This window comes from Mastigoproctus giganteus, chromosome 6 (genome assembly GCF_048544385.1).
Source record: "Mastigoproctus giganteus isolate SK-2022 chromosome 6, ASM4854438v1, whole genome shotgun sequence".
NCBI classification, from domain to species: Eukaryota; Metazoa; Arthropoda; class Arachnida; order Uropygi; family Thelyphonidae; genus Mastigoproctus; species Mastigoproctus giganteus.
The window spans coordinates 202883081-202904000 of record NC_143580.1 but is presented as its reverse complement, the minus strand read 5'-3'; the positions used below and the strand labels follow the sequence as shown (position 1 = coordinate 202904000).

The 20920-nt window shown below is 37.6% G+C and overlaps 1 protein-coding gene across 1 annotated transcript in view; it reads right to left on the bottom strand.

The window, feature by feature from the left end:
- Positions 1 to 20650, bottom strand: part of LOC150084886 (diablo IAP-binding mitochondrial protein-like) — a 53604-nt gene extending 32954 nt beyond the window's left edge. The window contains exons 1-3 of the mRNA XM_090376381.1: positions 20565 to 20650; positions 18089 to 18224; positions 1189 to 1320 (exon numbers count right to left, since the gene is read on the bottom strand). Coding sequence (XP_090232507.1) covers positions 1189 to 1320; positions 18089 to 18224; positions 20565 to 20650 — 354 coding nt within the window. The remainder of the gene's footprint in view (positions 1 to 1188; positions 1321 to 18088; positions 18225 to 20564) is intronic.
- Between the last annotated feature and the right edge of the window lie 270 nt (positions 20651 to 20920).

Below are 20920 nucleotides of genomic sequence, written 5' to 3'. Positions count from 1 at the left end.
ACAGGTAAGATCCTTAGATGGATCACAGTGTGGCTGCAGAACAGGAAGCAGAAAGTTGTGATTAATGGTTACTCTCCAGATTGGGCTAACATAAGTGGACTCCACCAAAGATTGGTACTGGGCCCACTGTTTCTGATCTTATTGACACTGATGAAGAGATACAGAGTGTGATGTAAAGAGCAGGAGAGTAATTAATTATCAGTGCCAAGCAGTGCTTCCTTAGGATGAACAATAGACATCAGAAATGGTTGACAAAGTACAGCTGTGTTTAAATGCAGGAAAATGACTTGGGGAATAGCAACTCCAAAATAACATACTTAACCACTGTTTAAGTGGTTAAGTATGTTAAAAAAGTAAATGAAGAAAGTGATTTGAGGGTTGCAATATGGGCAGACATGAAGTTCTCTGTGCAGCGCACACAGGCTGCAAGGAGGACCCATGGTGTTGATGATTCATCAAACATTTGCTTGTAGAGATGGAAATTCATAATCCCTCTTTACAAGGAAAATGTAAGGCCACACTTGGAATACTGTGCCCAAGTACGGAGACCACATATAAATAAAAGGCACTAGAGCTCGGGTCCAAAGAGATGGGCAACATGCCTGGTGAGATCAGCATAACGGTATCCATAAGGAAATTGAATATATGTGTGTGCTACACAGCTTGGTAACTAGACACCTAAGAGACCTGACTGAGGTCTAAAGGCTCTGAAGGCAATAGTGAAATGAATGAAGATGAAATTTTAATGGTTATAAATGACAGCAGAATTAGGGCCATAAATTCAAATTATGGAGATAAGTTTTATTTTAGCCATTGAGTTGCTAATTACTGGAATAAATTGACTCCATGAATGGTTGAGGCTGCCTGCTTGGGGAAATTCAAAGGTCAGCTAGACAGGTACTGGTGCGAGGTGGGAATTGCACTGGTAGTTAATTTTATTTATTTATTATTATTATAATTTTATTTATTTATTTTTTTCTTGGCTTTGGCAGCCAAAGCCTGGGTCAGGCTTCCTCACACCACATGGCTAATACTAATTATGGTAGGTTGTTCCTAACAGTGTCTTGCCTCTCTTTATACATATGAGAGATAAAAATCCTCTCCTTTTAACTTTATTGCATCTTCTCATACACACATGTACAATATATGGAACTAATAATTTCCCCAGCTTAATAAACAGTTACATACCTTTTTGTATTCATCTTGTGCATCTAATATTGCCACAGTTACTTGAGTTAAAACTCTTGTTGCTGATTCTACAACATTTACGCATGCTTGTTTAATGAGAAATGTATGAGTCAGCGACGAAGGATCAGAATCCTGCAAAAATTGACAACTCTATATTATTGTTAATGTTATAATAATATAATACTTTCATGCAAATGTTCTAAATTTATGATTTTTAACTGGTAAGGTAATAAATTAAAAGATATATATGGATTTACTGATTTAAAATACTAGTGTAAAAAAAATTATATCCTGTATTTTTCTAATCCAAGCCAACATGAAGCCTTCTGTAAACTGAAGCCAAAATTTTATTATCAAACATCAAGTACTGCTAAATGTGCGAAAGCAAAGGAGAAAAATTTTAAATTGTTATTCTTTATAATTTTAATGAATGCCAATAATGTCACATAAGTAAATCACCTTGCAGACAATCGATGAATACCTATGATATATGATTCCATAAAAAAAGATCATTTCTGAAATTGTAAAAAATTAATCAATTTCTAAATTTGATGAGCAAAATCATTATAAAGTGGTTCAGTACTGTAATATTGTCTTTTCTGCCATATCTGAGGTATTTTGAATCTCAAATACTGTCTCTATAAACTATATGCATTTTAAATTGGAGCAGTATGGTATTAAGGGTAAGTTGCTACAATGGATAAAAGGATGGTTGAGTGGAAGAAGACAGAGTATTAATCAATGGACACTACTCTTCATGGACTAATGTTATTAGTGGAGTCCCCCAGTGTTTGGTGTTGGGCCCGGCATTGCTTTGTATATTTATCAATGATATTGATGAAGGTATATCAGGCTTAATGTCAAAGTTTGAAGATGGTACAAAGGTTGGCAGGGCAGTTGTTGTTTGTTGTTTGGTGTTTTAGGAGCATTAGCAACTAAGGCCATATTGCTCTGAGAATATGCGGTGATCAATCCCTGACCTTTCCGCATCCTCCGTATTTGGTGGTGACGGGCCGGCAGGGCAGTGCACTACTGCAACAGGATCTAGAAAATTTGGGCAGATGGGCTGAGAAGTGGCAACTGAAGTTTAACATTTACAAATGCAAAGTACTGCATATGGGTAGAAGTAACCCTTGAGAAACATACCAACTGTGTGGTACTACACTTAGGGTGGTAGAAAATGAAAAAGATCTGGGAATAATGTGCAATCAGATATGAAATTTTCTGAGCAGTGCAGGCTTGGCTGCCAGAGCAGGTCATGGGGTATTGTCAATGATATACAGGAATTTTGGTAGTATGGAAAAAGAGGTAATTATCCCTTTGTATAAGGCACACCTTGGTCAGGCCACACCTTGAGTACTGCATACGGTCTGGAGGCCTCATTTTAGGAAGGATGTAGAATTGCTTGAGTGAGTACAGAGAAGGGCAACAAGACTGGTGAGGAAAACAAATGGGTTGATCAGGCTCAATTCTGATGGGATTCTTCCTCTTGCTCAGTTTACAAACCTGAGGGGGTATGTTATAGAACAGATGTGTGGAAATTTGCCTTTAGCCAGTGGGTAGTTGATTGCAGGAACAAACTCCCATCTGTGGTTATGGAAGTTGATAGCTTAAACAAATTCAAGGAGGAACTGGACAAACATTTAGAGGGAATGGATCTGTGAAATGTTTTTTTTTTTTTTCTGTACTCACTCGTTAACTGGTAATCATGTTTTATTTGGAATAAACCTCCACCTGAAAAAAAAAATTCCTTTATTCACCAATGGGATTTGAATGTCTGCCACGTCAACTTGGCTATGCTCCTTTACCAAGTCATTTGTGGCCTCTGCAATTAAATATTCTATTCATTAGTATCAAGTCATAGAAGATACAATCTTGTCTTTCATCTGTAAGAATAAAATACAGTAGATACTCGAGTACAAGTCAAAAAATTTCAAAATATACAAGGTTTCATTATATACAGGTCATGTTAGGCTTCTACATATGGATAAAAATTTATATGTTAGCAGGAAAATCACCTTTTTCTCAGTTCTTTATAGAATGAGTGCAATGTACAGGTTATTGCATCTCTAGTTGCTACTAATTTTTGTTGTGCAGTATTTTGTAGAACATCCATGTGATTCTTACATTTCTCACTTTTATATTGTCTATATTTTGTTCAGCAGTAGTCAGAACTTGATATTAAAGTCCCTTTTCTTTAATCAAAAATCCAGTTGGTAGTACTGGTAATCATGTTTTATTAATTCTTTCATAGTAAGTGCAAGTATGGCTGAAATAAATCGAAAATGAGTGTCATACGAAGCTGGCTTTAAATTGAAAGTGCTTGCAAAATTGAAAAATCTCGCAAAGCCCATAGACAATTGTGGCCTCTGCAATTAAATATTCCATTCATTAGTATCAAAAAATGTTTTGAATCAAATGGTATTGCACACTTCACCCATTTTGTTATGTCAAAATATGCAAAATTGGGCAGCAATGGCAATGCCCTCAAAGCATGTTTTCTGTGCTGATTTATTCACAGGCATACACATTTTACATACACATTTTCTGACTTCTCAAGGCCCAAACTAGGGATCAACTTATAATTCCACCTGTAAAAGGTAATCAATCAGGCAAGTGACAAAAGTGTTTGAGATATTGCATCCTGAGTTTCAGAATTGTTTGGGAATATTAAATATAGAAAGAAACCTTTTTTTTTTTGTTTTCAACCTTTTAAGTTTAAATGTTGACTTTGAGTATAATTTAATCTGTACTGCAGTACAACAAATTAAACTGTTAGCACATATAAACATTTTCTCAATGCAGTAGTTATCTTGAAATACTTCAGTTGCTTCTTGTAATCATTATTATTTATATAGTATTAACATATTGTGCTGTGTATTATGTCTGTACAAGTGTATGTTCGTAGGCTGATTCGCATGTTATGTGGTGTTAAAAAAAAACAAAAAAAAAAAAAAAACAAGAATAACTTTGGGGGGGGGGCATAATCCCTCTGCTTGACTGGCTAACTATAGTCCTGAATGAATTCCTCCAGTCTCAGACAAGATTCAAACCTGGACCCCTCCTCTCCAAACATGTGAAAACTAGCAAAACCAATATGCTTTCACAGAGGACATTTGCTTCTTGATTTATCTTTTTAACTTTCATCTAATTATGTTATATAATATTATAATAAACTAAAAAAGAAAGTGTACAATTTGCTCCAGTCATCCATGACCATATATAGTGCTTTCGGAGAAGTCTGGGTTATTTTAATTGCAATAGAAATTGTAATAAAAAGATTTTAAAAAAAATTAATGGCTGTTATAATAATGGAATAGGACATTATTTGTGTAGAGAGAGAGAATTGAATCGTTCTCTGATTATATAAAAATAATAGGGAGTGAGTAATATGTGAGGTATAGTAATACTATCACATCACAATGAAGCACACACTTCCTTATGGAGTTTTGGAAGTGTATGCATGCATGCATGAAGAGTGATTTATACACAGTTTTTTTTTATTGTTTCTGAAGCAGTTTTCACCTTTCCTCTGAAAAGTTAGTGGCTCTTTGATAATATTATTGCAACTTTATAGCAGCAAAGAGATTCAGACAATTGCCTTTAGGCATATGTAGCACTTTTGCTTACATTATAAACAGGAGCCAAAAATTATTTAATAGTGATAAGATTCCTAGGTTCTTTACAGTTGTGTGCATTGCACCTACAAATTACATGTGCAAAAAAATAAATAAATAAATAATCATAGAAAGTTATAAGAAAGCCTGATAGGTGCTTTAAGAAAGTGATAGTTATAGTTAGAAAAAGTTACCATATACATCTTAATTGGGATAGATATTAATAAATAACCATGCATAATTCAGTTATAATAACAATAGAATGACTAACTTTTGAATCCACTCATTGTAATATATCAAAAAATAAATGTAACTTCATATAATAAGGTTTGGCATATTCAGTTCTCCTCTCTTCTAAGGCAGTTTCATCTAACTTAGGATTATTTTTCCATCTCCAAGATGTTTCAGCTCTGTCAGGAGCCTCATCAAGGTGGGGGGGGGGTTGATTCTAGGTTAGGGAAACCTAGAATCTAGAAGGTTGATTCTGGAAGGGAAACCTACCCACCAAAAAAATGAATGAAAATTATTGAATCCTGAAGTACATTAGATGATTATTTTATGATTTGTTTTTCATTTCTATATTCATCTCTTGATGCAATGCAGTTAGCTAGATAAAAAGTTAAAAATTTTTGTTCTTCAATATTGCTTTGACTATACACATAGGTTTTAACCTGGCAGTGCTGGCAAGTCACTTATATGTAAGAGTGACTCATGAAAATAATGATCCCGCATTAACCATTAATTGGTGATTAAAAATCTGAAATTTTTTCTACCTTCCTAAATAGAGATAAAATTTTCTGCAATCATCTCTAAAGTGATTTTTATGGGTTTTTGCAGAGCAATTAAGTTCAAGAACCTGTCAGGTGACCTGATACTTTTGCAACTATTAGTGTGGTAGGTCACTTGACACAAAGTTTTGAATTACATGCTGTTTCTCATGTTACTTGTTTTTACTCCCCCACTAATTCATCAAAGATCTAGCCTTACTAGTATAAGACTAGATGCTTTTGAAAGATTTATTATTATTTTCACATAGTAAAGATGGGAAGAGGAAACCTGATATTCTCTCCGGATGACCACTACACTGTGGGAAGAAAGATAAGTAGTCTCAAATTTTGCATGCTGTGAAGCATGTCAATTCGAAATAAATTTTGAAAAAATTTGAAAATGGAAACAAATAATATATATATATATTATTTGTATATACAGGGTGTTTCAGTTAAACGTTTCAGAACTTCTAAGAGGGGTAGGGTACATCCTGACAACTCGAAATCATATAGCAATGTGGGGTCGGAAATGCTTTCCTGAAGCGGTGTTGTACACAGAAGCACCATAAAGAAAAGAGACCGTAAGTGAGAAATCGTTTTAATAATACATGAAAAGAAGCAAAAGGTACATGGATTAAAGTAAGTGTTCGAAGTTTCTTCCACGGGCTACAATGCACGCCTCACATCTCCGACGCATGGACATCCGAACATTCTGGAATACTCCAGGCGAATTTCGAATTTCTTCGGCAGCTACTGCGATTCTTGCAATCAGCTCCTCAGCATTGTCAACAGGGGTGTCATAAACTAGCGATTTCATATGACCGTGAAAATTCCTTCACAAGGGAAGGAATTTTCAACACGCATAACGACCATATCTGGGCGGTCGAGAACCCGCATGCAATACGACGTCGTGCAGCACAGATTCGATTTTCGGTCAATGTATGGGCCGGTATTATGGGAGATCACCTCATCGGACCTTACCTGTTACCGTGTCGTCTAACCGGACCTATCTACTTGATCTTTCTGCAGCAAGTATTGCCACAACTTTTGAGAGATGAACAGATTTCTGCATCGACGCAACAGACAATGTGGTTTCAACACGATGGTGCCCCTGCCCATTATAGCGGAGATGTTCGTAACTACCTGGATGTCACATTTGGTCAACAGTGGATCGGACGTGGTGGTCCCGTGCGTTGGCCTGCTCGGTCACCCGACCTATCATGTCTTGATTTTTATTTCTGGGGTCATATGAAATCGTTAGTTTATGACACCCCTGTTGACAATGCTGAGGAGCTGGTTGCAAGAATCGCAGTAGCTGCCGAAGAAATTCGAAATTCGCCTGGAGTATTCCAGATTGTTCGGATGTCCATGCGTCGGAGATGTGAGGCGTGCATTGTAGCCCGTGGAAGAAACTTCGAACACTTACTTTAATCCATGTACCTTTTGCTTCTTTTCATGTATTATTAAAACGATTTCTCACTTACAGTCTCTTTTCTTTATGGTGCTTCTGTGTACAACACCGCTTCAGGAAAGCATTTCCGACCCCACATTGCTATATGATTTCGAATTGTCAGGATGTACTCTACCCCTCTTAGAAGTTCTGAAACGTTTAACTGATACACCCTGTATATAAATGTATATATATTTGAAACACCCTGTGTATATATATATATATATATATATATATATATACAGGGTGTTTCAAAAGTGATGGTCAATAATTTAAAGGTCAACAGTACAGACTACAATATGCAAAAAAAGCCTAGTAAACATGGGTCTTTAACTGAATCGTTTTCAAGATATTGCGCATGTCTAGTTGGGATCCACCACTGAAAAAGTGAATTATAGAGTTGGGATCCTATACAATTTGTTTAGGTTAGGTTATGCTCATTTCTCCCCCCCCCCCCTCTCAATGGTCTGAGATTTAGCAGGCATACTAGTACTTGTCAAAGAATAGTCAACATGGAAAGAGGTTACAGCAACAAAGAGTACGAGGACATGCACTTCATGATTGGCAAAGCCAACGGCAATGCACTCTAGGCTGCACGTTTATACCAAGAAGCTGGTTGGTTATTTGGTTTTTAGGAGCATTAGCAACTAAGGCCATATTGCTCCGGGATATGTAGTGGTCATTCCCTGACCTTTCTGCATCCTCTGTATTTGGTGGTGACTGGCTCGAACCCCAGTCTGATCAAGAAGTGTGTGCTATGCACTGCTGCTCCTTCCCACCTGGCTACAGAGGTGCCCTATACCAAGAAGCATTTCCCCGTCGAAGGCAGCCCAACAGGTGCACATTCATCAGGATACATCAACGCCTTACAGAACATGGGCACTTCGCACGTAGAGTACGAGCAGACAGGCCCAGAAGCATAACAACTGACGTTGAGGAAAGGGTGTTAGAAAGAATAGAACAAAATCCAGGCATTTCAACAAGGAGAGTTGCTCTGCAAGAGCATGTACTGAGCCACAGCAGTGTGTGGTGAATTTTACATTGCCAATTAATATACCCCTACCATATCCAGTGTGTACAAGGTCTCAGCAACAGACTACCCTCCCAGAGCAAACTTCTGCCAGTGAATGCAACAACAGTGAATGCAAGTGTGCCTTAACCCCCAATTTTTAACCAAAATTTGTTCACCGACGAAGCTTGGTTTACTCGTGATGGTATTTTTAATTTTCATAATTGTCACGTTTGGTCTGACGAAAATCCTAATGCAATTCACAGTCACGACATCAGAAACGTTTCTCGCTGAACTTCTGGGGAGGACTACTAGGAGACCATCTAATTGGACCACACTTTCTGCCAAACAGGCAAGCTGTACCTTCAGTTCCTGCAGAATGTTCTTCCAGACCTCCTTGATGATGATAATGTTCTATTTCAGCAACGCCAGAACATGTGGTTTATACTTAATGGTGCACCAGCACATTTTGCTCAAGTTGTGACTCTGTATCTAACTAGAAGGTATGGTCAATGGTGGATAGGTAGAGGTGGGTCTGTCATGTGGCCTTCCAGATCACCAGACTTAAGTCCTATGGATTTTTGTATCTGAGATCATGTAAAAAGCTTGGTGTACACTTCTGACATTAACACAGTTGAGGAATTGCAACGTCGGGCTGAAGGAGTCTTTCAGAAAATCAGAAATGACCCAGGAATGCCTGGGAGGATTCGCAACTCAATGCAGAGAAGACTATAAAGCTGCATACAGATGCAAGAATAGCATATGACAATGTAATATCCTGTAACATGTAACATCTGTAAAATCCTATAGTATTGAAACCAAAAATTAAAAATGTATTATCTTATGCTTAATAAAACCACCCTTTGCAAAGGATTCACAGCTTTTTGCTAAACTAGCGCTCCCATAGTCAATGGCAGATCTTAACAGAAAATGTACATTATCTCGAAAAAGGTTCACTTGCTGCCCGATGTTCACTGGGACTTTTTTTCTTATTTTAGTTTGTACTTTTCACCTTTAAATTATTGACCATCAATTTTGTTTGTACTTTTGACTTTTAAATTATTGACCATCAATTTTGTTTCTACTTTTCACCTTTAAATTATTGACCATCAATTTTGTTTCTACTTTTCACCTTTAAATTATTGACCATCATTTTTGAAACACCCTGTATATTATAATACATCTATAAAGAGATTAAATGAAAAGGAGGAGTACGAAAGAAGGGGAAATTATTTATGGACAAAGGCCACTGATAGACAGGAGGCACCTAATGACCATAATAGTAGAATATGTAAATAAGTAAAAGCTGCAGAGAAAAGAGAAGTTAAAAAAAAAAAAAAATTGATAGCTGTAGTGAAAAAAGAAGAAAAGTAACAAAAAAAATTTAAACACCATATAGAAATAAATATATGATTATATAAAAATTACATTGTCATATATCACACAATCCTGGAATTTCTTCAAGTGTCAACCACCAGAACTGCATGACAAGGGGACAATATAGTGTCCTGTTTCTAACATAAAGTACATGCCATGGCAAAATAAAAATCACTGGGAAAAAAGAAAATAAAAAATTTTTGAGAAAACCTAAATAAAAAAAATAAAAAAAAATTTTCGCCTAATGTTATTTTAAATTTTTATTTTGCCATGGAATGTACTTTATGCTAGAAACAGAGCACTATATTGTCATCTTGTCATGCAATTGTGGTGATGACACTTGAAGAAATCCTAGGATTGTCCAACATATGACAATGTAATTTTTATATAAGTATATATTTATTTCTATATGGTGTTTAATTTTTTTGTTGTTACCTTTCTTCTATTTTCACTGCAGCTATTAATTTTTTTTTAATTTTCTTCTCTTTTCTCTGCAGCTTTTACTTATTTACATATATATTATTATATATACATTTTTTAATTTTTAAGAGTATTTTTATATATGCAATAAGCATAAAACCCCAGGGGCTCACATCTGGTGAGTATGGGCTTGGCACACCCAGGGTCCTCAGCTGGATATCATCATTCTTCTCTTTCTTGGTGATTCCCTTCTACTTCTGACTCTCTCTCTCTCCCTCAGGGTAACTCAGAAATTTTTTTTTTGGCTGGTGCACCATAAGCCTCAGGCTTCCTTGCACCTTATGGCTAATGCTAATAATAATAATAAATATATATATAAGCATATATGTATAAATAAGCATAAATATATTCATATGCACATATTCCAAATTTCAGGAGCTTAAGTCTTTTAAACAGGAAAATGGAAGGGTTTATTAATAGATTCATGTTCATATTTATTTTGTCTGAAATGTTTTTTTTTAATTTTTAACAAATAAATTTTTGAAATTAAATGTGTTAAAAAAAACAGCATTTTTTAAATAATTTTATTTTTTAATAAAAAAGTAGCATAAAATAAGTATCGTAATCCATTAAGAAAAGATGAAATATTGGTACTGTCCATGCTGAATAAAATGCTGAAACATTCTTCAGAAATGAAAAAGAAAGTTGGTCACCTGTCAGATGATCCACCACTGTTTTTTATATACAGGGTTGTTAAAATTAAAATATCCCTATATAGAGGGCTCTGGAGCAACTTCTAAGGCTCGTACTGAAGAGAAATTTGGACAACAGGTACAATACAGAATGCGCTCGCCATTTATTGGAAAAAAAAAATTAGTTACAAAATTTGTCACTCTATGACATGTAACTATCTTAGTTACGATTATGCAAATACCTTACGTTATTTGCTATTTTAATCATAAGTTATTTCCACAGCACCACTACTCAGCTTTACTGTACCGTATAAAAGCAAAGCAGTTTCTTCAAAATCATACAGTAGATGCTTGCCTGCACTACAGCAGCAATGCCAACAACGTTGCAAGAAAAGGCACTATTAGTGAAGCTGTACTATTAGAACAGCAACAATGCAGCTGCAGCTGCATTGTCGCAGCTGCAACAATACAGCTGCGGCTATCAGAGAATTCCAGCATCAGAAGCACATAAGGCGTGGACCTATGACTGTTTGTGCTGTCAGCAAAATGACTGAAATTTGAAGCGACAGGACATCTTGGTGTTCAACCAGGCAGAGGTCAAAAACGAGTGGACTACTCTTGTGTTGAAGATGTGGCTATGACTGTCATGGATTTATGAAGTCAATCTCCCTATGGTATGGCAAGTGTGCCAGCTCGTGCTTGCCCTTGAGAATAATGCATCTGGGAGCTCGTAAGGGACTCAAGACTCCAGCAATCTACCAAGTCATGCACACCTGATTCAGGCCTCAAAACAGAAAAGCCTCAAAATTGTCAGATTTTAAAGGGGGTAAAGAGAATTTATTATTCATGTGGGGACAAATGACATTAAACGTACACGATCTGACGATTTGTTGGAAAAATACAGGATCATGCTGAGGAAATGCTGTGAGCTAGGCCACAATGTCTATGTGTCTGCAATTCTGCCCAGACACAATAGGAGGGATTATATGTTAAAAGCATTGTGGATTAACTCAAGACTTTTAAGGACTCTGCAAGGCTTTAGGGGGGAAATTTCTATCAGCTTGGCCCACACTTGTAGGTAGAAGGAATTTGTTTTGTAAAGACAGTATACACTTAAACAAAGGTGGTGCAAAAGTTTTTGCCAGTATTATTGAGGATACCTTAAAGGTTCAGGGAAACTGCTAGTTATGGGGATGTGGGTAATACTGACATGCATTTATCTGCATGTCAGTATTTATCTGATAACACTGGTCAAAGTAACTCTTGCACATACCTCAAGAGTTTTTATCTGTTACCCAACTGGACATATTATCTAGATGTTCTGGGGGCAGAAACGTTTCAAGTGAGCGGGTAGCTAATGCCAGGGAAGAGAGCCTTAAAAACTTCAAGGATTATGTTAGGGTTGTTAAATATACAAGAACAGTAAGTCTTATTTGTTTGTATAGTAATGTTAGAAGTGTGTCAATAAAATGAGCAAATTCGAACTGCTGGTTAAAACAAGTAACGCGGACATAATAGGGCTTATGAAAACGTGGTGCCACCTGGAAATAGGGGATGATGAGTTTCGGTATGGCTTGTATAATGTATTTAGGAAGTAGAGGGCAGATAGAAGGGGTGGTGGTGGGGTAATGCTTCTTATCAGAAGCAGCCTGAGTGCGACGATAGCTTTCCTGGATTCAGATGTTTTACGTGCTAGTATAGAATCTGTATGGTGTGAGATAGTTGGAAACGAAGGTATAATGCGAGTAGGAGTAATCTACAGACTAGGTGATTGTGAAGATTATGATGAAAGCCTGTACATGCAAATGGAATGGGCAAGTAAGCATCAATGTGCCGACCGGGCTAGCCAGGTGGGTAAAGTGCCTGCCTGGCAACCCAAATGTCGCGGGTTTGAATCCCGCCTCAGGCTTGGATCAAAGTACTGCAAAAACCTTAGGAGGTGCACTATGGCCACAGAAGCTGATGTGCTAACAACTACAAAAAAAAAAAAAAAAAAAGCATCAATGTCTTTTTATGGGTGATTTCAATTTGCCTCTAATTGATTGGAGTAAATGGGAAGGAAACTCGACATGGGGAACAAGATTTTTAAATCAACTAGACGACTGTTATTTGTATCAACATGTCAGGGAAAGTGCTAGAGAAAAGAATATCCTAGACCTCATCATCACACATGAATCAGATGACATAACAGGGCTGACAGTAGAGGTACCAGTAGCAGGAAGTGATCACACAGTTCTACAGTAGATGATGAAGAGAGAGGTAGTAGTAGTAAAAGGCAAAGGAATGGGTTATAATTTCAGAAAAAGAAATTACGATACCTTAAGGTGCTACATGGCCTTTATTGACTGGGTACATATCGCATAGAGAATGAATACAATTGAACTGTAGTATGCTTTTAAAACATTAATCACAGACGCCCTGAATGCGTATTTACCTTTAAAAAAAATACTCCACAGGGAGGGTTCCAAGTTGGATGAATAGTGAAGTTGCCACATTACTTAAGCTGAAAAGGGTGGCTTGGAAAAGTTACAGAGCAATAAAAAGTACTGAAGCGTATAACAGCTGCAAGATGATCTGTAATAGAGCCACAGAAAAGGTTCGACAGGTAAAGGCAGTTTATGAGAAATCGCTAGCAAACAGAGCAAAGGGGGGGGGATAAGGAATTCTTCACATATATAAATGCTAAGAAGAGCAGGACAAACCAGATTGATCTTTACGTAAGGGAAAGGGGATAGTATTAAATACACCAGCTGCCGTTGCAGATGAACTCAACACTTATTTTGCATCGATATTTACAGATGAAAAACCTTTTGTGGCAATGGGAAATTGTGGGAGCAAAGTTTGGCTGGTGCAGCATAAGCTATAGGCTTTCTTGCACCATGCGGCCATTACTAATACTAATACTAAAAGCTGTTTCTCGTTAAGTGGATATGCCGTATTCCACTGTAAGGCTAGTAATGTGTCAGGCATTGCAGTACTATCCTTACAAGATGCACATGCTACAGCAGCTAAAGCATGGTGATGCAGATATTCGTTTCACATACGCACTTCAGTTTCTGGCGCGAATGACAGTGGATATCATTTGGCCATGGAACATCCTTTGGAGTGATGAAGCCCACTTCTCAAATGGACAAGTGAATACACACAACTGTCGCATTTGGGCAACAGAAAACTCTCGGGTTATCCCAGAGGTCCCGTTGCATTCTCCAAAAGTGACAGTGTGGTGTGGATTTATGGAGACATTCATGATTGGGCCATATTTTTTTTGAACAGGTAACACCAACTGGACCCCGCACCTGTTTTGTCACTGGACAGCGATATTATGAAATGTTGGCAAATTTCACAATACCAGAGCTGCAACAACAACATGGGTGCCTTCAGGATACCATATTCATGCAAGATGGTGTGCCACCCCACATCCACCGTTGCATCCAAAGATTGCTAAGGCAACACTTTACAGATGAACGGGTCATCAGCCGTTATTTCCAGACATCTTTGCCACCCCTGATCATCGGACCTCACCCCCATGCAACTTCTGGTTGGGTTTTTTGAAGAACCAGGTGTATTGGGAAGGATGTCAAACTCTGCCAGATCTGAAGGACAGCATTAGACGTCATGTGCTGGCTATTCCAGTTGACATGTTACATTCTACTGTAGAAAATGCTGTTCTTCGAATGGGAACTGTTGTTGACCAAAATGGAGGACACATTGATCAATTGTAGCATAGTTGTTCAAGTGATTTGTATTGCCACAGCGCCATATAGTAACAAATTTTGTAACTATTTTTTTTTTTTCCAATAAATGGTGAGCAAATTCTTTATCGTACCTGTTGTCTAAATTTCTCTTCGTACAAGCCTTAGAACTCAGTACAAACCTTAGAACAAAAAAAAGCCGTGAATTAGGGTTGAATTTGAAAGTGTCTGCAATTCTGCCCAGACACGATAGGAGGGAGTATATGATGAGAGCCTTGTCGATCAATTCGGCCCTGGAGGGATTGTGCAAGGCTCAAGGGGTAGATTTTTTTCAGTCTGGACTGTACTTCTTAACAGGAGAGATTGCTTCTACAGGGATGGAATATACTTAAACAGAAAGGGTGCAAGAATTTTTGCTGATGCTGTCGAGGCAGAGTTAGGTGGGTCGGAAAACTGCTAGTTGGGGGGGATACAAGGACTAATAGATTAACAGTAGCCACTGGCAGAGGTGGAAGTGATTCTTGCACTGCTTCTATTGAAATGAGCAGAAGCCTGAAAAACAAGATGCAGGATATTTCAGAGACTGCTGGGAGTCATTGCGGTAAAAGTAAACACATGGGTTGTGTTAGGGTAGCCAAGAATAGAAACAGGTGTATGTATACCTGCGTGTACACCAATGCTAGGAGTTTGGTAAATAAATTTGATGAATTTGAGGTATTGCTCAAAACGTCAAAGGCAGATATTGTTGGGATATCAGAGACGTGTTTGTTTTTGTTTTTGTTTGGTTTTTAGGAGCATTAGCAACTAAGGCCATATTGCTCCGGAATATGCGGTGGTCATTCCTTGACCTTTCCGCATCCTCCGTATTTGGTGGTGACGGATCAGAGACGTGGTGTCACACAGATATAAGGAATGCGGAACTGGAATTTGGGGAATACAATGTGTATAGAAAGGATAGACAGGACAGGAGGGGAGGTGGGGTTATGCTATTAGTTAAGAAACACAAGGTCCAAGGAAGTGAAGCCAGTCGACATCGATGGACAGGGCAGTGTCGAGTCAGTTTGGTGTGACATAAGCATAGGGAAATCAACATTGAGAGTAGGAGTGTGCTATAGGCCTAATGACTCTGATGAGTATAATAAGATATTGTACAGGGAAATAGAGTGGGCCAGTAAATCAGAGAGTCTTATAATGGGGGATTTTAATTTCCCAGATATTGACTGGAATTTGTGGGTTGGTCACTCACACATTAGCAAGGCTTTTGTGGATTTATTGGATGATTGTTTTCTACATCAGCATGTTCGTGAGGCAACAAGAGGGAGCAATACTCTTGATCTGATTATCAGTAGTGATTCTTCATGCATTAAGAATCTGCAGATAAATGAACCACTAGGTGGCAGTGATCACAGTGTGTTGAAGTGGGATTTACTCACGGAGGTAACTACCATCAGAGGTAAAGGGAAGGGTTTTTGTTTTCGTAAAGGCGACTATGATGGTCTGAGACAGTATTTAAATTCTATACAGTGGGACCAACTGATGATGTTACCAACAGCAAACTCAAAATGGGAAGCATTCAAGGAACTAATCTTGGAGGCTACCAGGCTTTACATACCAACTAAGAAATATTGTTCAAGGTTTAGGCCTAAATGGTTGTCAGATGAACTAATGAGACATGTGGCAGAGAAGAAAAATGCATGGGATACATACAAATTAATGGGCGACATGGAAGCCTATGATAGATATAAGTTGGTCTGTAACCAAGTCCCAAAGGAGATTAGGCAGGCAAAGTCAGACTACGAAAAATCCTTGGCAAAGGATGCAAAGAGTTCTTTACCTATTTAAACTCAAGAAGGAAAGGGATGAATCAGATTGGTCCACTGGATATTGATGGTTCAACAGTTGAGGATCCTGCTCAGGTGGCTAACAATCTAAACGAGTATTTTGCATCTACATTCACGCATGAGGAGTTATTCAGGAAGGAGAATGATGTAGGTAAAGTAAACATTGGCAGTGAGCTGGATGATTTTGTAATAACTGAGAGGAAAGTGGAGGAGAGATTGTTGAGGATAAACATAAAAAAGGCACCTGGGGTGGATGGGATCTATCCAGTTATATTAAAGGAGGCAGCAAAGGAAGTAAGCAAACCCCCAGCCATAATTATAAGAGCTTCTTTGGACTCGGGAGAGGTACCCATAGACTGGAGATGTGCAAATGTAACCCCAATTCACAAAGGTGGATCGAAGCCTGACACAAGTAATTATAGACCTGTTAGTTTAACTTCTGTTCCAGGTAAATTAATGGAAGCACTGGTTAAAGAAGCACTTCAGGATCATCTAGACAAGAATTCAGTTATAGCTCAGACGCAGCATGGTTTTGTTAAGGGCAGGTCTTGCCTGACCAATTTGATTGGATACTATGATGTAGTCACAAAAGAACTGGATGCAGGGAATAACTCTGATATTATATATTTGGATCTTAGAAAGGCTTTTGATACTGTTGCACATGGAAGACTGCTGCACAAATTGGAGCAGTGTGGCATTGGAGGCGTTTGGGTTTGGGTTTTTTGGTTTTATTGGCGCATCAGCTACTAAGGCTATAATGCGCCAAGACCAAGGCATTGGAGGCAAATTGCTACTATGGATAAGGGGATGGTTGAGTGGCAGAAGACAGAGAGTGGTAATCAATGGACACTGCTCAACGTGGACTAATGTTATTAGTGGAGTTCCTCAGGGTTCAGTGTTGGGTCCGTTGTTGTTTTCGGTGTTTATGAATGATATTGATGATGGGATATCAAGTTTAATGTCCAAGTTTGCAGATGATACAAAGGTTGACAGGGTTTTTAAGGACACCACTGATGCTATGCTGCTGCAACAGGATCTGGAAAGGTTGAACAGATGGGCTGAGAGGTGGCAAATGAAGTTTAACATTGACAAATGTAAAGTACTACATATGGGAAACAGTAACCCCAGAGCAACGTATCAACTCTACGGTACTACACTGACAGTGGTGGAGAATAAAAAGGACCTGGGGGTAATTGTGCAGGCAGATATGAAGTTCTCTGAGCAGTGCAGACGAGCTGCAAGAGTAGCTCATGGTGTCTTGTCAATGATATACAGGAATTTTTCTAGCAGGGATAAGGAGGTGATTATTCCCTTGTATAAGGCAATGGTTAGGTCACATCTTGAGTACTGTATACAGGTCTGGAGGCCTCATTTCAAGAAGGATGTAGAGCTGCTGGAACAGGTACAGAGAAGGGCAACAAGATTAGTGAATGGAACAAAGGGTTGCTCTTACGAAGAAAGGCTTAAGTTTTGCAAATTACAGAGTCTGGAGACTAGGCACCGGCGAGGTGATCTGATAGAGGTGTATAAGGCTTTGAATGGTTTGAGCATGCTCAATGCCAATGGGATTCTTCATCTTGCTCAGAATAATCAGCTCAGAGGGCATAAATTCAAATTGAGGAAGGACGGATGTCGGATAGATGTGCGGAAATTTTCCTTTGGCCAGCGGGTGGTTGGTTGGTGGAACCACCGACTTCCATCACTTGTTGTTGAAGTTGATAGCCTAAACAAATTTAAGGCTCAACTGGACAGGTATTTCGAGCGAACGGAGGGGTGAAATGGGAGTGGTGTGTTTTTTTTTTTTTTTTTTTTTTTTTTTTGGCTGATGCTGAATAAGCTTGCTTTCTTGCATCATATGCCTCTACTAATGCTAATGCTAATGCTAATCTCGCTCCAGAGTCCTCTACATAGAGATACTTTAATTTTAACAACCCTGTATTTTGGGTGTCACCACCACCAGGTTAATAATCCTATTCTTTATTAAATGAACAAGTCAGTTATATTAGAAAAGATAACAAAGAAAATGTGCACTTACCTCCAGTGAGGAATTATTATTTGTTGCTTCTTTATTACAAAATGCAAATAATGAAAATGCTAAACTAATGGAACTCCGAAGTTTCTTAGGATAACATTCTTTCAATGATAGATGATTTCTTTTACAAATGCTTTGTCTGTTAAGATAATTTATTAATATCTGCATTAGTTTTAAGTTTAAAAACTCACTAATTATCATCAATAAATCATTTATTGACATATAATATTTAATTTCATTAAAATACAGGAAGTCCACAAATTTGCTTTACAAAACTAAAATGTTATCATATAAACAGAGTACAATAAAGCTACAGCCAGGTGATAGAGGATATCTTCAGTTTTAATTAGAGTTGTTTGATGCAAGCACCTTTAGTTACTCTGCAGATGTCGTCCTACCCATAATCTAATTCTGCCTATATTGGCACAGCGTATTCCTGTCAATGCAGCTGATTGTTTCACAGATGCATTGTTTAAGTTCCATAATGGTTCCTAGCATTGGTGAAACACACCTGAGCTTTCATGGAATCCCAGAGAATAAAATCTAAAAGAGTCAGATTGGAAAGGTGGGGGGAAGGATGTGGAGCTCTAAAATCAGTCCTCCTCTTCTGATCCACTTCACAGGAATTGCTATGTTCAAATATGCACAAACTTCTTTGTGGTAATGTGACAGAGCTCCATTTTGTTGGAAAATTAAGTTGCCATCATTGCAATCCTACAGTTGGGGCATAAGGAAATTCTGTAACATGCCCAGATAGTTTCAAGTTTGTAGTATGTATCCTATACACAACGTTTTCATTTTGTAAAGGTTTGTGGGCACCCTATATTGTTCTATTTATACTCTATATTTAATATTGCTAAAACATTGGTAATAATCTGAAAATGTGTGTTCTTTTTATAATCTGTACAACTGCCCAGATGATTTATAACTTCAGTGTAACTGTTTTATTGTAGTCAGTATATTAGCATAACTGGCAACAACAGGTTGGACATTATTTGTGAAAGCATTAAGGGATCAGTTTTGCAATATGCATGCTCATCATTAGCAGATCTATTAAGAATGAAATCCCAGTGGGTGGCTGATAGTTGGAACAAACTTCCATCTGTCGCAGTGGAGGTCAAAAACTTAAATAAGTTCAAGGCAGAACACCAGACAAACATTTGGAGCGAATGGATGGGTGAAATGGGAAGTTTTTTTTTTTTTTTTTTATTGGCTGATGCTATATAAGCTTGCTTTCTTGCATATGCCTCTGCTAATGCTAATGATTGAGAAAACTGCATCCCCCCCCAGTCTGAATATATTGGAACACAATTTTTTATGATATTAATTCAATAACTGTCCATCACATATATCGTCATTATCCCTCCCCCACCAACACTAGAAAAAGCTTGGATCCAACACTGATATCTGTGATATTCGATACCCCAGAACTGTAGCCAACCCAAATATAATGAATACTTTAAGTATTTTATTTATTATTTTTTTTTTTCGGGTTAAAATCTATATGAATCTTAAGCTTGGTATTATTGTTTGGTTGGTGTAACAGTCAAGCACTATTACTTCAAGAAAACCGGTAACTTTACAGTTTTAGCACACAGCAGAATGCATTTATCCAGCCAATAAATAATAAAAATATCCTACTGGTTAACATTTAAGACAACTGTTGTTAAAAATCATATATTGTCCTACATTTAATTTGACTTTTCTTATCTGATAAAATACAGCGCTGGATATTTACAACTTATAATACTATTTTTGGTAAAATGTTCATGTTTAAAAGCTAGTTTGTCAGGAAGCCCTCATTTATTCCTTTAAAATGAGTCATGCCGTCCACATGACAGTCCATCCACTGTTTTGTCAGTGAGTTCACAATCCATGGATCAGATAACAGTGCTAGTCCATTTTAAAAAAAAAAGTGCTGTATATGCGGGTCATAAACAGAACTCTGCATTAGATTAGATTGTTTTGCATAAACACAGAGGCAACTAAGCAAGCGTCAGTACATCATGTTTACATCCTGTAGTCAGTGTACCTGTCGTGCAGAATAAAAATATCCCAAGGTGCCAGACTCTCACCAACTTGAAAAGCGTCTTTTTAGAAGTCTCTCTCTCTCTCTTACGAAGGTACCCTCAGAAGTCCAGAGAAGTCGTTGTCCATAATAATAATAATAAAGACGATACATGAAAACACAACAGGCCGTAATTTGAAAGAATTTTTTTGTTTAACATGAGGAATAATCTATTTTAAAAAGTATTTAGGGCCTAGTCTAATTGGTAATAAATGTCCCCTATTGGCATTGACTGCACATTGATGGAGAATAAATTACCTACAGACTGGCAATAGAAATCAATCCCAGATCTTTCTGAATGACTGGTTAACTCAGTCTCATAGCAGTCTCAGTAAATATTTCATCTAAAATCTAATGCCCGTTATATAGACTATAACTGATTTTGAAACGTGTTAACACGCCATCCGTTACCTGAATCGCAAGTTAAACAGTGCACATGATCGTCTGCTAAGAATCACCGAAAAACGTGTAATATTTTCTGTTAAGGACGCTGCCATGTTACTCAGCGACCTCTTTCGTCACTAAACAGAGAAACAATAACACTTACTATAAGTAAGTCAAGTACAGTACCTGAAGTTTAATAGAGCTGGACATGTGTATTTTTAATTTCCCGGATATTGACTGGAATTTCTGGATTGGTCACTCACACACTGGCAAGGCTTTTATGGATTTATTGGATGATTGTTTTCTACGGCAGCATGTTTGGGAGGCAACTAGACAACTTAATGCATGAATAATCACTACTGATTATCAGTAGTCATTATTCA